The 14220-nt window shown below is 51.8% G+C and overlaps 2 protein-coding genes across 2 annotated transcripts in view; one reads left to right on the forward strand and one right to left on the reverse strand.

Annotated features, from left to right (window-relative positions):
• Window positions 1-1140: 1140 nt before the first annotated feature.
• DDIT4 (DNA damage inducible transcript 4) lies at window positions 1141-3703 on the reverse strand. The gene is made up of 3 exons (XM_081105322.1): window positions 3117-3703; window positions 2731-2992; window positions 1141-2477 (listed from the first exon to the last, which is right to left on the reverse strand). The coding sequence occupies exons 2-3, from the start codon at window positions 2930-2932 to the stop codon at window positions 1984-1986; spliced, it is 696 nt and encodes a 231-aa protein (XP_080961448.1). The 5' UTR covers window positions 2933-2992; window positions 3117-3703; the 3' UTR covers window positions 1141-1983.
• A 514-nt stretch (window positions 3704-4217) lies between these two features.
• ASCC1 (activating signal cointegrator 1 complex subunit 1) overlaps window positions 4218-14220 on the forward strand; it is a 134383-nt gene continuing 124380 nt past the window's right edge. Inside the window, exons 1-2 of the mRNA XM_081105325.1 lie at window positions 4218-4296; window positions 4404-4555. The gene's annotated coding sequence lies outside the window, so the exon portion shown is untranslated. The remainder of the gene's footprint in view (window positions 4297-4403; window positions 4556-14220) is intronic.

Below are 14220 nucleotides of genomic sequence, written 5' to 3' on the forward strand. Positions count from 1 at the left end.
AAAACTGCTCTGGGCATCGTCTCATTTGCTAACACCATTTTCAAATCTAGTTCTAACACAAATTCATCCACTTTTGGGAATAAGTCACTCAGTTCTGCCAGAGATCCGAGTTTTCAAAACCATCCCAAAGTTCAGGACCCTGTGTCAGAATCCCTGATGAAAATTCCTGGGGCTCTTGGCCAGCATCTCCACCGGTGCCCAGGGATCTGTGTGTTAACTGGGGGCCCAAGGGATTTGACTACACACTCGAGTGGAAGAACTACCGTTTTACAGTTGGGCAAACAAGGAATATCTGGGACCAGGAAGATAAACAAGGGAGATAACAAGTCTCCAAAGGCCAGTGTGGGAGGACTGCCTGCCAGTCCCAGGGAGTGAGAAGTGGAAAAGGCCTTGGCCTTCATCTGGCCCAACCTCAATTTCACTGATAAGGAAATTGGGGCCCAGAGAGTACAAGGAGTCCAGGTCATCCAAGGCATTCTTGAAAACAGGTCGGCAATCCCCTTGCTCTCTAAGTCCTCATTTGTCCTTCCTTCCGTCACCTTCATGTGCATGGGTGTCTGTGTTTGTGTTCTACACCTGCCTGGGCCACACCTCCCATGAGGTCATGTCTCTTTCTGAGCCCCACTTTCCTTGTCTAGTAAGAGCCTTGAAGGAAATAGTCTTATTCAAAATCCATGTATTGATATCCCTGCCCTATAGCCTTTTTATATCCAAAGATAAAATTTGTAATTTTCATGATTGCAGCACAAATAGAGCTTTTTAAACAGAAACAGTTTCTTGCAGTCCTTTTATTACCTGTAAGGAACTTGGGCTTAGGGGGCCCTTGTACCTGGGCCTCCTAACCCAGGGGGCAGCCAGGTGAGCTCTGCCTGCTGACTGGCTCTGTGGGAGGTCTGACTCACTCACCTTCCAGTGATTTCCCCTGGTAGCCTCAGTCAGCAGAGCCAGGGATCCAGGGTTCTTGGCACAGATGGCACACAACCCACATACCTCCATTACCAGGCTGGCAGGCAGCCCCGGAAAGGGACAGAGAAATGCACAGGTGGACCTGATTTTGATTGAACCCACCTTTTAACAGTACCCATCCCATCCCACCCCACTCCCTTTCATTTCTTAGCACTAGTAAGAGACTCAAACAACTTTTAACAAACACTTTTTTTTATTAGAAAAGTACAAAATATTGCATAGGTCTTAATACTTGAACATCAAGTGTATTCATGAACAGGGAGTATCTTCATGTAAACAGTTCTAGATGGAAGACCCAGATGGCACTCCTCTGGGGCAGGGGTGCCAGCCCCCACCCCAGTCAGCCCCACCACTCACAGATAAACTCTTCAGTACACTTCAGGGGGTGGGACAAGCGCAGCTCCCAGGTGTATTTTTTTCTCAAATGTCAAAGATCCCCCAAGTGATCCCAACACCCACCCTTCTCTACTCTTACATTCATGCGTCTGTAAGATAGCTGCCTAGAACAGGTCAGTAGTGAAGCTCTGGTCAAAAAAATAAAAGATGCAAAAACAAAGAACACACACATTTGGCCCCTTCAGACCATGAGATACACAGAACACCTCCATGACCTCCCCCTCCCCCCGGGCCAGCTACCTTGAGCACACACGGATTGCAATTGCAGAGGCCAGGGCAGCCCAGCTGCACTCCTGGCTGTCACACCACTGTCGTCTTAACTGTCAGTAACAATAAAAATAAGGTACATGCTACATACACATCCAGCCAGAAGCCTGGTTGGCCCCTAAACCTTTGTTTCATGCTACAGTACTGAGGGCAAGCCTGTGCCCAACGAGAAGCCACCTCTACACACCTCCGTGAGCTTCCCAGAAACACTTTCTCCCCCACCGCCCCTCAAGTGGCTGTTGTCAGTTCTCTAACTAACAGGCAGCAAGCAGCTCCTCAGCTCCTGCCTGCCAATGTCCACCCCAAAAGTTCAGTTGTCTGCTGTGGGGTCGGCGTCGGCCCCTGGCCCCAAGTTCAACATTCCTCGATGAGCAGCTGCTCGGAGCTGTACAGCTTCTTCTTGATAACTCGGAAGCCGGTGCTCAGCGTCAGGGACTGGCTGAAGCCAGGGACGAAGGGGCTGTTGGCGGAGCTGAACAGCCCCTGGATCTTGGGCCAGAGGCGCGAGTCCAGGCGCAGCACCAGGGTCAGCTGGAAGGTGGGCACCAGGCTGGGGTCGAGGGCCAGCTCGCCGATGCTGTGGCAGCTCTTGCCCTGTTCGACGCAGACGTCCAGCAGCGCCCCCCGCAGGCCGCAGGGCTCGCTGTAGGCCAGACGCAGCAGTTCCTTGCCCACCTGGCTCACCAGCTGGCCGGGCATCAGCAGGCGCGCGGGGCGCCGCGAGCCCAGTCGTGCCTGGGCCAGGCTCTCCTGCAACAGCTGCATCAGGTTGGCACACAGGTGCTCGTCCTCGGGGTCGCTGAGCAGCTCAAAGTCGGGCAGGGACACCCCGTCCAGGTATGCCGCGTCTGCAAGGGAGAGCACACGGGGGACGGTGTCAGAGCAACTCGCTCGCTGGGGAGATGATGCTTCCCGAAGAAACCAGCACTCCGTGCCTCAGTTTCCACCCCACACTCGTGCCCTACACTCCAATGCCCCTCCTCCACTCCTCCATCCCTCCGCCATCTGGGTTCTGGTGGGTTTGACTCCTTCCAGCGCGGCGCTCCTCTCACCGCCCCGGCCCCCGAGTCGCTGCCGCCCCCGCCCCCGCCCGTGGCTCACCTTCCTCCGGCCCGAAGCCGCTGTTGCTGCTGTCCAGGGACTCGCAGTCCGAGCTCTCCAGGCTCGCGCAGCGGCCGAGCCCCTCCTCTCGGGCCGCCGACCCCCAGGCCGAGCGCGGCGGCTGATCGGGGGTGGGCGTTCGGGACAAGGACGCAGACGCAGAGGGGGAGGACGACGAGAAGCGATTCCAAAGGCTAGGCATGGTGCGGACCGACACCACCACGTTGGCAGATGAGCTCAGGGTACGGGAGCGCCGAAGACGCTGCAAGACAAGAGGGGCACGGACCTGGCGTCAGTGTGGGGGCTGGACCAGGCGGGGAAGGCAGGGACCCGCACGGCGGAGGCCTCCCCGCGCAGGGGTCGGCACCTCGAGAAGGGACACTCACCAGCTAAGCGCGGTCAGCGAGAACTGCTGGGACGAGAGCCGCTTGAATGAGTGCGCGAACCGGTGCCAGTCCCCGAGCGCTGCCCGGACTTGTCCGCTCCAACCACTCTCACCACCCTTCGGCCAGCCGCGGTCCCCAGCACCAGCGCGGAGAGGCCTATAAGGACTGGCTCGGAGAAGCCACGCCCCCTGGGAACAGCAGCCCAATCCAGACGCGGGAGTGTGGCCGGCCACCGCCAATGGGCGCCGGGCGCACGTTCGCAACGTTCTCTCCTGCCCGGTGACAGCGGCCTGGCCCCGCCCCTGCTGAGCCCCAGCACTTTCGGCGGCCGAACCCCGAGCGGTGGCCACGCCCCCTTTCGAGAAAGGCTCCTCGGCCGCTGCAGCTGCCAAGGTCCCCGAGGGCGCTCGCGGCAGGGGTGGATCAAGGAAAGACTTGTTTATTATGGGGTCGTGTTGCGGGGGGATGGGGGAGCCGGCCCCGCGCGGGGGGAGAGGCAGGGGAGCTGGAAGGGGCGGTGGGCCGGGAAAACGGTTGCCCGAGTCTGGGAACTTGAGGCCAAGCGTACCGCTGGGCGCACGGATGGATGCCCGCGGGACGGCAGCACGGGGAGCTAACTTGAACGTGGCCGGCCCTCCCTCACGTACCCCACGTTAACCCTGCCCTGCGAGTGATCGGATATGGGGATGGGGTCCCCAAACTGGGCAGCTCCGGGCTCCGAGCTCCCCCTTCCCCGCAGCCCATCTGCCCACCCGCCAGTTACTCTACAGTCCCAGGGGATGGGTTAATGGGGGGGGGGGTCCGTGTCCCCCCTCCCCCCATGCGCCTAGTCCCCCAAACCGTGTCCGCCACCATCTCTCAACTGCTCCCAAGGAAAGGGTTGGGGGAGGGGGTTAAAGGAGAGTCGATGGGCTGGGGCTCCCAGCGCCTGGTCCTGGGGCTGAGAACTGGGACCCAAATCACATGGATGCACTGAGCCACCCCGGTCCCTACTGACGTCCGCGGTGCAAAAGTGACTCTGGGGCCGCTGCGGCCGAGCGCCCCCGGGCGTCCGTCGGGTCCTAGCGCCCCGGCGTCCACGGAGCTTTGTGTAAAAGACACCAAGAGTTGCATCAGGACCAAGGATCTGTATCTCGGAAAGCCCGGGAGCGCAATGGCCATCCCCTGTTTCATCATTCAGGTGGGGCCACAGGAAATCTGGCCTGGCCTGGCAGCGGTGCTGGGAGACACATTGATTGCTGAGGGTGGGGATAGATTGAGACTTCCTGGACCTTAATTTCTTTAAAGGTTTATCGGTCTGAAACAAGAGGATCCTGATTAAAGAGGGAACCAAACTTACATCAGATGCTTCTGCCCCCCGGGGCAGACTGGAGCCTAATCGGACAGGTGGGCCTTGCCTCCAGGAGGGGTTGATCTGACTGCTGCCTCCCGCTGGAGAGGTAAGGCCACTGCCATTCCCACCACCACCCCCACCCCCATTAAAAAAATAATAATAAAAAGGCTGATCCGTGGTCCATCCGCACACATCAAGACTGAGAACTGGAAAGGACCAGAATTCAATCCCTGCACCCCCCCCCCCCTCCCATTTTCCAGATGGGAAGCCACCCTTGGAAGCAAATTTATGGATAAAAAATAAAGGAGGGTACTCAGATGAGGAGATATCTTCAAGACCAGCAGAACAGAGCACTCCCTTAGCCTCTGGGGCTTGCAAGGCCTGAACTCTGCCCTTGGTCTCCTATCCTCCCAACTGCTGCCACTTGCTGGGAACATTCAAGATACCAGGTCAGGGTAGTTATGTGAAGTGCTTGGAGGGCTAGGGGTAGATGACATCCCCTTGAAGTGAGAAGAAGAGAGTTGAGGGGTTACCCGTATGGTTGTGTCTTTCTGTTGCCCAGGAGAGAAGGTCAGGAAATTAATTCATCGGAGGACCATTCCCTCCTCTCACCAGACTGACTGAGAGCAGGAGGTAGACTTAGGGTATTTTTCTTCTCTCTCTCTCTCTCTCTCTCTCTCTCTCTCTCTCTCTCTCTGAGGAAATAAATGGGGGGGGTGTATTTCAGAAAACTGGAACACTAAGAAAAATGGAAATGTTTAAAAAGTGGATCTTCATAAGCAAACTGACCATCCAGACCCAGTTTGGTAAGGTCAGTTTACTAGGAATCATTCATTCACCCAAATAAATACCATCATGGGAGCAGTGGGCTAAGCACCTTTTTTCATTCACTGTCTCATTCTGTTCATAAAACACCCTTTCTCAAATGGGAAGGACTATGTTAATGGACACTTACGTAATTTTGTTTCTTTTCCAAAGAAATACATTTGTTGCTGTCTCATTGTGTTTCCACAAAGTGATGAAAAAAGGACAGGCAGTCCTTTATCCCTGGAGCATTTCCCCAGAGTATGAGCAATGAGGGTACAGAGTGAAAAACCACCTGGAAGGAGGCCTGGCTGAGGCCTAGAGGGAGGGAGGGAAAAGGACTCTGCATGGCTTCCCCTCTGATACCCTTCACTCTTGTGAAGGAGGGGGCCTTGTCTGCCAGGAGAGCCATTGGAGCTGGAAGGGGAATGTCCTGTTAGCCCAGCGGTTCTCAACCTGTGGGTCGCGACCCCTTTGGCGGTCCAACGACCCTTTCACAGGGGTCGCCTAAGACCATCCTGCACATCAGATACTTACATGACGATTCATCACAGTAGCAACATTACAGTTATGAAGTAGCAACGAAAATAACTTTATGGTTGGGTCACAACATGAGGAACTATATCTAAAGGGCCAGAAGGTTGAGAACCACTGTGTTAGTCCCTCTGAGGAGCCAGGGTGAAGGGTCTTGGTTCATCCCTGTGAAATGAAGGGTAGGATCCCTTCCACCTGCCTGGAGATGAAAAAACTTATTTACTACCTTGTACACCTTTCCCTGCATTGAAGCAGAGGGGATGGGGGGAAACCCAAAAATGTGTCACTCCTGGGCGGAGGCATCTCCATCCTCTGGCCTTTCGGTTAGGTCTCTTCAGAGCCCTCAAAGATCCTGTAAAGCCTGCATTTGGTGTGCTTCTCTCCTCTCCCCCCACCCCACCCCCATTCCCCTGGGGCCTAGGCTGGCTGCAGGTCAGGGTTGCCTTGGAGACCCAGTTCTGGGATCCTTTCCTCCAGGAAGCCTTCCCGAGTGCCCCCACTCCAAACCTCCATCCCTTGGGTGCCCCCCCCCCCTACTTAGGTCATCCTTACACTGACGGCTTATCTCTGTTAATAATTGTTTCCACTTTCATCTTCCCACTGGACTATGAGCTTGTTGAGGGTGGTAGTCTACTTACCTTCCAGAGGCTAGCACTTGAAGAGGCTCAGTGAATGTTCCTTGGGCAAAAAAAATGAATGAATGAATGAATGAATGAATGAATAAACGGATGGCTAGATTAAGCAAGGTGCTGGATTTTCCCAGAATTACAGACCATCTGGATTCTCAGCATCTAGGTGGGCCCTTCAGCAGTCTTTGATGTTACTACCTTTCTTTTATCTTTTTCTTTTAATATATTTTTATTGATTTCAGAGAGGAAGGGAGAGGGAGAAAGATGTAGAAACATCAATGATGAGAGAGAATCATTGATTGGCTGCCTCCTGCATGCCCCCTACTGGGGATCGAGCCCACAACCCAGGCACATTGACCAGAATCAAACCTGGAACCCTTTAGCCCATGGTCGCCAACCAGTGGTCTGTGAGGTCCGAAAGGTTGGCGACTGCTGGTTTAAGGGAACCTTTGGAACAGCGGTCGCCAACCAGACGCTCTATCCACTGAGCCAAACCGGCTAGGGTGCTCCTACCTTTCTATCCCCTTTCTGGCAAGTGCTGCCCAGAGCCTTGATGTATCTGAACATTTCCTTCCTCTTCAGCTCAGGTCTGGAAGTGAGGCTTTTAGGGTAACCCAGTTCTTCCAGTTGGAAATTTGTCAGCAACCCCTGGCCGCTGGGGAGAGAGGTGACATTGTACAGACGGCTGCCGGCTGCCTGCTGCCTCGTTGTGGAGAATCTTTAAAAGCAATTAGTACTTTACTTTCAAGCGCCTCAAAATACTTTAAAAAATTGAGATGAAATTTACATACAGTAAAACTATTTAAAAGTGAACAATTCAATGGCATTTCCTGTATTCACAATGTTGTGCAACCACCACCTCTATTTAATTATAAAACATCTTTATCCTTTCAAAGGAGACCAAACCCATCAAGCAGTTACTCTCCTCAAGATACTTTTGAAGTTTATATTCTCTTGTTGTAGGGCCTAAGGCTTCCATTTGCATAACTCCCAGAGGGCACCATTCCCATTAGTCTCTGCATTTACATATGTCTTCTTGGTGGTTGTGCTCCAGGGAGCGTTGGTCAAATAGACACCATGCGCAGTGAGAATCTGCATCAAGACAACCCGATGGGGAGACTGGCTGGGGCTAGTGTAAGGTCCCCAGTGACTCAGGCCCATGCAGTTCACCAGGCCCCACGTCCCAGTCCCTATGGCCAGAGCCCTGACCATACAGACATTGTCTCTTCCTGAGCTCTGCTCCATTCCCGTGGGACCCGCTGCAGCCTGCAATTTAAAGTCAATGAGCACTCAAGCCTGGCCACCTGCCCCTCCCTGTTCAGGCGGTTTCTGTCCTGCGCATGGTTCCCAGGGCCTCTGTCTGGCAAGTTGCCCCAATCGGGTTTGGGGAGTTAAACCAGATCTTAGGGTGGGAGTGTGATCCTGGGAACCCCAGAATTCAGGATGGGAACCCCTGAAGGGCAGCCAGCTTGCCTGTATCTCTCTGGCCTACAGCCCTTTGGAAACTTCTTAGGAAGGGAGTGTAGGTGGTAGGAGGAGCCAGTGGGTCAGGGGTCAGTGGGTGCGGGGAGGGTAGTATGGCGGTAGGAGGTGGGACAGTGAAGCCAGCAAAAGTGTTCCCAGGACTTCTGTGATTTTTTTTACCTGAAAAACAACAAACAAGTTAGTCAAAATAGCAGGATTATAAGCGCACCTGGTTTACTTGGAGGGCTGTTCAGCTGTTGACAGCCAGGGCGTCATGCTTGGATTTTCACAGTGCTATTGGAGGAGGAATTAAAAACTTAGAATATTAGCGGGGAGTCCTTCTGCAAACAAAGCTCTTTGAAATGGAAATACTAACAATACATAATATTGTGCAGCCCTTCCAAGAAGCTTTTACAATATATTATGTATTGCCCTACCTGGTTTGGCTCAGTGGACAGAGCATCACCCTGTGGGCTGAAGGGTCCCAGGTTTGATTTCGACTCAACCCCTCGTAGGAGGTGTGCAGGAGGCAGCCATCAGTGATTCTCTCTCATCATTGATGTTTTTGTCTCGCTCCCTCTCCCTTCCTCTCTGAAATCAATAAAAATATATTTTTTAAAAATGTATTATGGTGCTCGCTTCGGGATGATACAGAGATTAGCATGGCCCCTGCACAAGGATGACACGCAAATTCGTGAAGCGTTCCATATTTTTTAAAAAAAAAATGTATTATGTATTTACACCCTGAGGAATGAATATCGTGCCATTCTACAGATGAGGAAACTAAGGCCCCGAGTGATTCTACGTTAACCAGTGCCTTTCAAGCCTGACTGGTACAATCAGAAACAGCTGAGGAGCTGGTAAACCACAGATTTCCATCTCCTAACCCCATTCGCATTTGTACAAAAGCTCTCCAGGCCGTCCTGATGCTCTACTTTAGTTGGGTTGTCTGCTGACCTCCCAGAGAGATGGGTCCTGGGAGGAACACTGGGTTGGCTCCCCAGTCTATCAAAGGGCCTCTGTCTGGGTTGGGGATGGGTTAGGCCAGTGGTTCTCAACCTTGGCTGCACATTAGAATCACCTGGGAATCTTTTTTAAATCCTAATTTCTGGGCCTCGTCCTCCGGAAATTCTGTTTCTTTGTTACGGGGTGAGGCCACAATATTAGTAACAAAGAAACAGAATTTCCGGAGGATGAGGCCCAGAAATGTGCAGCCAAGGTTGAGAACCACTGGGTTAGGGCTAGTGAGATGGCATGCACCTGGCGGGACTAGGCCCACAGATGATAATGATGAGCTCACAGCCAGACAATTCTTCTGGGCTCCTAGGTTTCACAATGAGACAGGATAGTAAGAAGTTAGGAAAATTCCCTGGGAAGTGGACAGAGGGAAACTGAGACAAGATAGTTAAACAAGGCGGAGCAATTACCAGCCTGCTAGTAAATCACAAGATCTTATCTTCCCTAACCAAGGACACTTTGGAGCGGATGGTTCATACCTCTCCTTCCCAACCAGGGAGTAAGCAGCTTAAATCACCCTGGTCAGGGAGAGAGATAACAGAGACCCAGTTGGTGCCATTAGTGCCAGCCAAACTCCAGAGAATGAAGTCAGGGGAATAAATAACAAAAAAGCCCAATTAGAGCCAGACAAATCCAAGATAAAAAGAAAGCAGTAAAACTAACTAGGGAATGATCCCAAACTCCCCTATAAGCTCATTTTGATGTATCAGCATATTAAAGAACATCCCTGGAAAACTGTTGAATATTCTGTTGAGACCCTCCCCTGAGGTCTCCCCTAGAACTCCCACCTTTAGAAAACAGATAAAGACCCTCAAGACTGGGCGGTGTGGCGTGCCTCTCTGCATGTCTGGACAGAGGTCCGAGGTCTGGTACGGAGAGCCCATCATCCCTGAAAGGGGGCTGACCCCTTGCCTGTCATACAATGCACGTTTGTGGGGAACCTGATGCTAAATCATTGTTTAACTAACTTTCAGGTTTTTTTTTAATTTTATTTACAAACCCTTGTGTTGAAGGCTGATTTTCAATAGATCACAGTGAGGCTGCTTCATATGGAACCCCAACCCAGAAGCTGGTCGGCCTTGATTAACTATCTTGTAGATAACCTGCTTCTGGGTCCGGGTTTCATAGGTAGCAGAGCAGCTCCCTCGCTGAGATCCACTGAAAGTCAGCCCTCGACACAGGGTTTGTAAATAAAAACTTAACAAACCCTCTGACCCAGTGCACACTCTCTCTTTTTTTTTTTTTTAAAGGGGAGAATGATGATTTTGATTTTTATTTTTTTAATATATTTTATTGACTTTTTACAGAGAGGAAGGGAGAGGGATAGAGAATTAGAAACATCGATCAGCTGCCTCCTGCACACTCCCTACTTGGGATGTGCCCGCAACCAAGGTACATGCCCTTGACCGGAACCGAACCTGGGACCCTTGAGTCCGCAGTCTGACGCTCTATCCACTGAGCCAAACCGGTTAGGGCCACACTCTCTCTCTTGAGCACTCTTGTGTGCTCCCTCCCCCTCACTTTTCCTCAGGAGTGCACTTTGCTTTCTTTCTCCTAAACGCTAAAGGTCCCCACGAGACTCAACCAGGGGAGCAGCAGCAGCAGCAGCTTGTCCCGGGCTAACCCGTTGAACTTGTCTTTAAGGACTCCTTTGCCTCTGTAACTTCCTGTTCTGCATCCACACAGCCCGGCGTTGGTTAACTTCAGTTCCTGTGACTTCCTTCCCTGAATCTGAGCCCGGTCTCAGCTCACTCCTGTTGCTGTGATCTTGCCCCTTCTATCTTGAGCTCTTCCTTTGTTTCACTGTCCCCAGCTTTAATAAACGTACTCTTAAAACATCACCTGGACTTGTGTTGTGAAATTTTTCCTACACAAAGTCAAGAACCCACACATTCCAGATTGTGCTGGGACAGACCTAACTTGGTCCTGGTCCCTCTCTGGTGACAAGAAATTATTTCCTCTGGGGACAGTGCAAGGGCAGCGGGAACCCCACAAAGGGTCGGCTTGATAAGCCACCATGAAAAGGGATGGGGATTTTGAGAACTAGGAGGGTAGTCTTCGGGTCCTGACAGAACCCCATTAACGCTAGGCACGGTGGCGCAAGGCACAGAGGCTCACCGGCCGTCCGCTGCTTTCCACCTTGTTTCCCACACCCCCAGAGTGGTCAAGTGAGCTGTCGAAGGGACTCAGCCACACTCCGGGGCACCATCTCTTTCTCACTAATACACCCCTCGGCCTCGCAGAGAGGAATCCCATCTGCTCCAGGGCCAGCTTTCAGCCAGGATCCCCCTGTCTTCCCCGGCTTCTGAACCCTTTTGAGAAAAGAAAGCAGAAGTAGAGGGCGTCTGAGGCAACATCCCGCTTCAGTTTGTACCAGAAGCCGAAGCACAATGGCTGAGCTGCCTGTGAGGGCCAGGAGGCAGCTGATCGGAGGTCAGGCTATTTGGCCCCTAGGGATGATTAGGGTTCTAAGCTGTGACCTGAAACAACCTGTGGGAAATATAATACGTCTTTGAAGTTCCGTACTTTTATTACAAATAATGCAACTTTGCATTCTAGGTTTACATCCTGTCTGTGTTAAATTTTAGTGGCAACTTTTAAAATTATTTACTAGTTAAATTACTTAGTTTCACTTAGTAAAAGTTAAGTTTTACTTAACTTTAAAGTAAACATTTTTTACTTAAAAATTTTTAGCCCTGCCCAGCTGGCGTGGCTCAATGGTTGAGTGTTGACCTATGAACTAGTAGGAGGTCACAGTTCAATTCCCCCTCAGGCCGCATGCCTGGGTTGCAGGCTCAATCCCCATTGTGGAGTGTGCGGAAGGCAGCTGATCAATGATTTTCCCTTATCATTGATGTTTTTCTCTCTCTCTACCTCTCCCTTCCTCTCTGAAATCAATAAAATATATTTAAAAAAAAAACTTTTTTAGCCCTGCCAGCTGGATAGTTCAGTGGATTGTCACCCTGTACACCAAAAAAGGTTGTGGGTTCGATCCCCAGTCAGGATGTGTAGGAGAGGCAGCCGATGGATGTTTCTCTCTCTCTCTCTCTCTCTCTCTCTCTCTCTCTCTCTCAAAAAATCACTAAAAATATATATCCTCAGGTGAAGATTTAAAAAATTTTTTAATAGAAAGAAAATATACTGCAATTATCCTGTGTTGGGATTTTTCATACTCCAGTTTTGAAAACCCAGACCTAGAGAATCTCAAAGGCCTCTTCCACTTCCATAGGGATCATACCGAAGGAAAGGAAAATCATGAGTTTCATGGAGCTACTTTGCTAAAAATCCCAGGCCAGGCCCGTAAGGGTGTGGACCATCCGGAGTAGGCCTGCCAGAGAAGGTAGAAGCAGACATTCCAGTTCCAGCCGTCCAGTGGTCTTGCCCTTTGAGGGTTTCCAATTGCCATGTATCAAAGGGGAAGGTGGGGTCGGGGCGGCTTTGCTCCTCAGGCTGGGGGGAGTGGTAGAGGGAGAGACACAGATGATCAGGAGCTGCTACAGCGGGGACAGCCTGAATCCAGGCTCACTGCCCGCCTGGACAGCAAAATGAGGTCTATTTTTTTGTATGTTCTTCCAGAGCAGAAAGACCAGAAGGGCTTTGTCCAGCCTCTGGATATCCCCAGGAGCCGAGGTGAGTGAGGCCGGATTAGAGTGTTAGCAGAGAGGAATCAGCCCTCTCACTTGTCAGAATTCTTCATTCAGTGGAATAAACCTTACAATCTTTGAATGTTAGAGCCTGTGGTTCCTGGGAGAGCGCGCCCACCCTCCATCCACTGCTCCCCGCCTCGCCCCCCTACTTAATGGACAGGAAACTTGCTGGAAGGCCAGGAGCCTTAGGAGGTGAGGTGTCAGTGATCTCTCACTCTCCTGGCAGTTAGGTCTCACTCAATCCCCAGGAACTTTCTTTTCCCAGACGTGCAACTGTTTGTTTCCTTGCCCCTCTGCCAAGTCTCTAGCCTCACTCAGAAGTGTTTTTTTTTTTTTTTTTAATCTTCAGTGCCAATAGTAGCCGGGGGCTTGGGAAACTCAGGTTTATGCAAAAAGCAGCCGCCCAGGGTCTGCAAGCTAGGCCTTCTTCTGGAATTCCTTGCTGCAGGTGATGGAAGCTGCCAGTCCCACCGGCAACTGTGCCGCCTCTCACAAAGATCTTTCATCTTTCTGGAGCTCTTTATGGTTTTAAAAACACTTCCATATCCTTTAGTATTTTCATAACTCTGTCAATAACAATAACTACTAACGTTTGTGTAGTGTAGAACGGTCAGGCCCCATCAGTGTCATTTTGCAAGTTAGGAAAGCGAGGCGCGGCCCTGATTGGGCAGCTCAGTCGGTTGGAGTGTCATCGGGTACACCAAAAGGTTCAGGCTGGATCTTGGGTGGGGCAAGTACCAGAGGCAACCAATCGATGTTTCTCTCTCTTTCTTTCTCTCTCTCTCTCTCTCTCTCTCTCTCTCTCTCTCTCTCTCTCCTCTCAAAATCAATTTAAGCCGAAACCGGTTTGGCTCAGTGGATAGAGCGTCGGCCTGCGGGCTGAAAGGTCCCAGGTTCGATTCCGGTCAAGGGCATGTACCTGGGTTGCGGGCACATCCCCAGTGGGAGATGTGCAGGAGGCAGCTGATCGATGTTTCTCTCTCATCGATGTTTCTAACTCTCTATCTCTCTTCCTTCCTCTCTGTAAAAAATCAATAAAATATATATTTAAAAAATCAATTTAAAAAACCCAACGTATCCTGGGTGAGGATTAAAAAGAAAAGAAAGCCGATGCCCAGCGAGGAGCAGGGCTTGGGGCTTGCGGGCCAGCAGGCTGGAGCCGCGCTCCGGCTACAGCTCATCTCCTCGGTCCCAAGTTCCCAACACGCTGGTTGTGAGCCTGGGGGGGATGGAGGGGCAGGACACGGCGGGGAGTGGTGGGTAGAAGGTAGAGCGAACGTCTGGAGCTGTTGACAAAAAGCTTTCTCTCCCGGGCTGGCCCCTGTTGTATCTCATCAGGGTCTTCCTCCCCCTGCCAATTAAGCAGCCCCTCCCCTCTCTCCTCTCTGTCCCCCCCCCCCCCCAAGGGGTTTGCCTTTAGCTAGTCACCCACGGGCCCAAAGTGACAGTGGTTCTGCCACCACATCCCTGCAGGTACCTCCCTGAGCGCTCTCCCCTCGGAAGGCGAACTTGGGGAGCTCCAGAGGGGCTCTCCTCGTCCCCGTGTCCACAAGGCAGACCCGGCGTAGGAATCTAGGAGCCACTGCTGGAGTTTTGTACAGACTTAAAAACAAACGCAGGGAGAAACAAAAATCTAAGTTCCTGGAGTCTGCTCTGGGGAGAGGTGCACACAGAGC

This window comes from Myotis nattereri (genome assembly GCF_964212035.1).
Source record: "Myotis nattereri genome assembly, chromosome: 13".
Taxonomy (NCBI): domain Eukaryota; kingdom Metazoa; phylum Chordata; class Mammalia; order Chiroptera; family Vespertilionidae; genus Myotis; species Myotis nattereri.

Excerpts from the sequence above, each read along its gene's own strand:
- DDIT4 (XM_081105322.1), bottom strand. The coding sequence starts at position 2,932 with ATGCCTAGCCTTTGGAATCGCTTCTCGTCGTCCTCCCCCTCTGCGTCT. Across the intron at positions 2,478-2,730 it reads CGGCTTCGGGCCGGAGGAAG|ACGCGGCATACCTGGACGGG; the intron begins GTGAGCCACGGG and ends TCTCCCTTGCAG.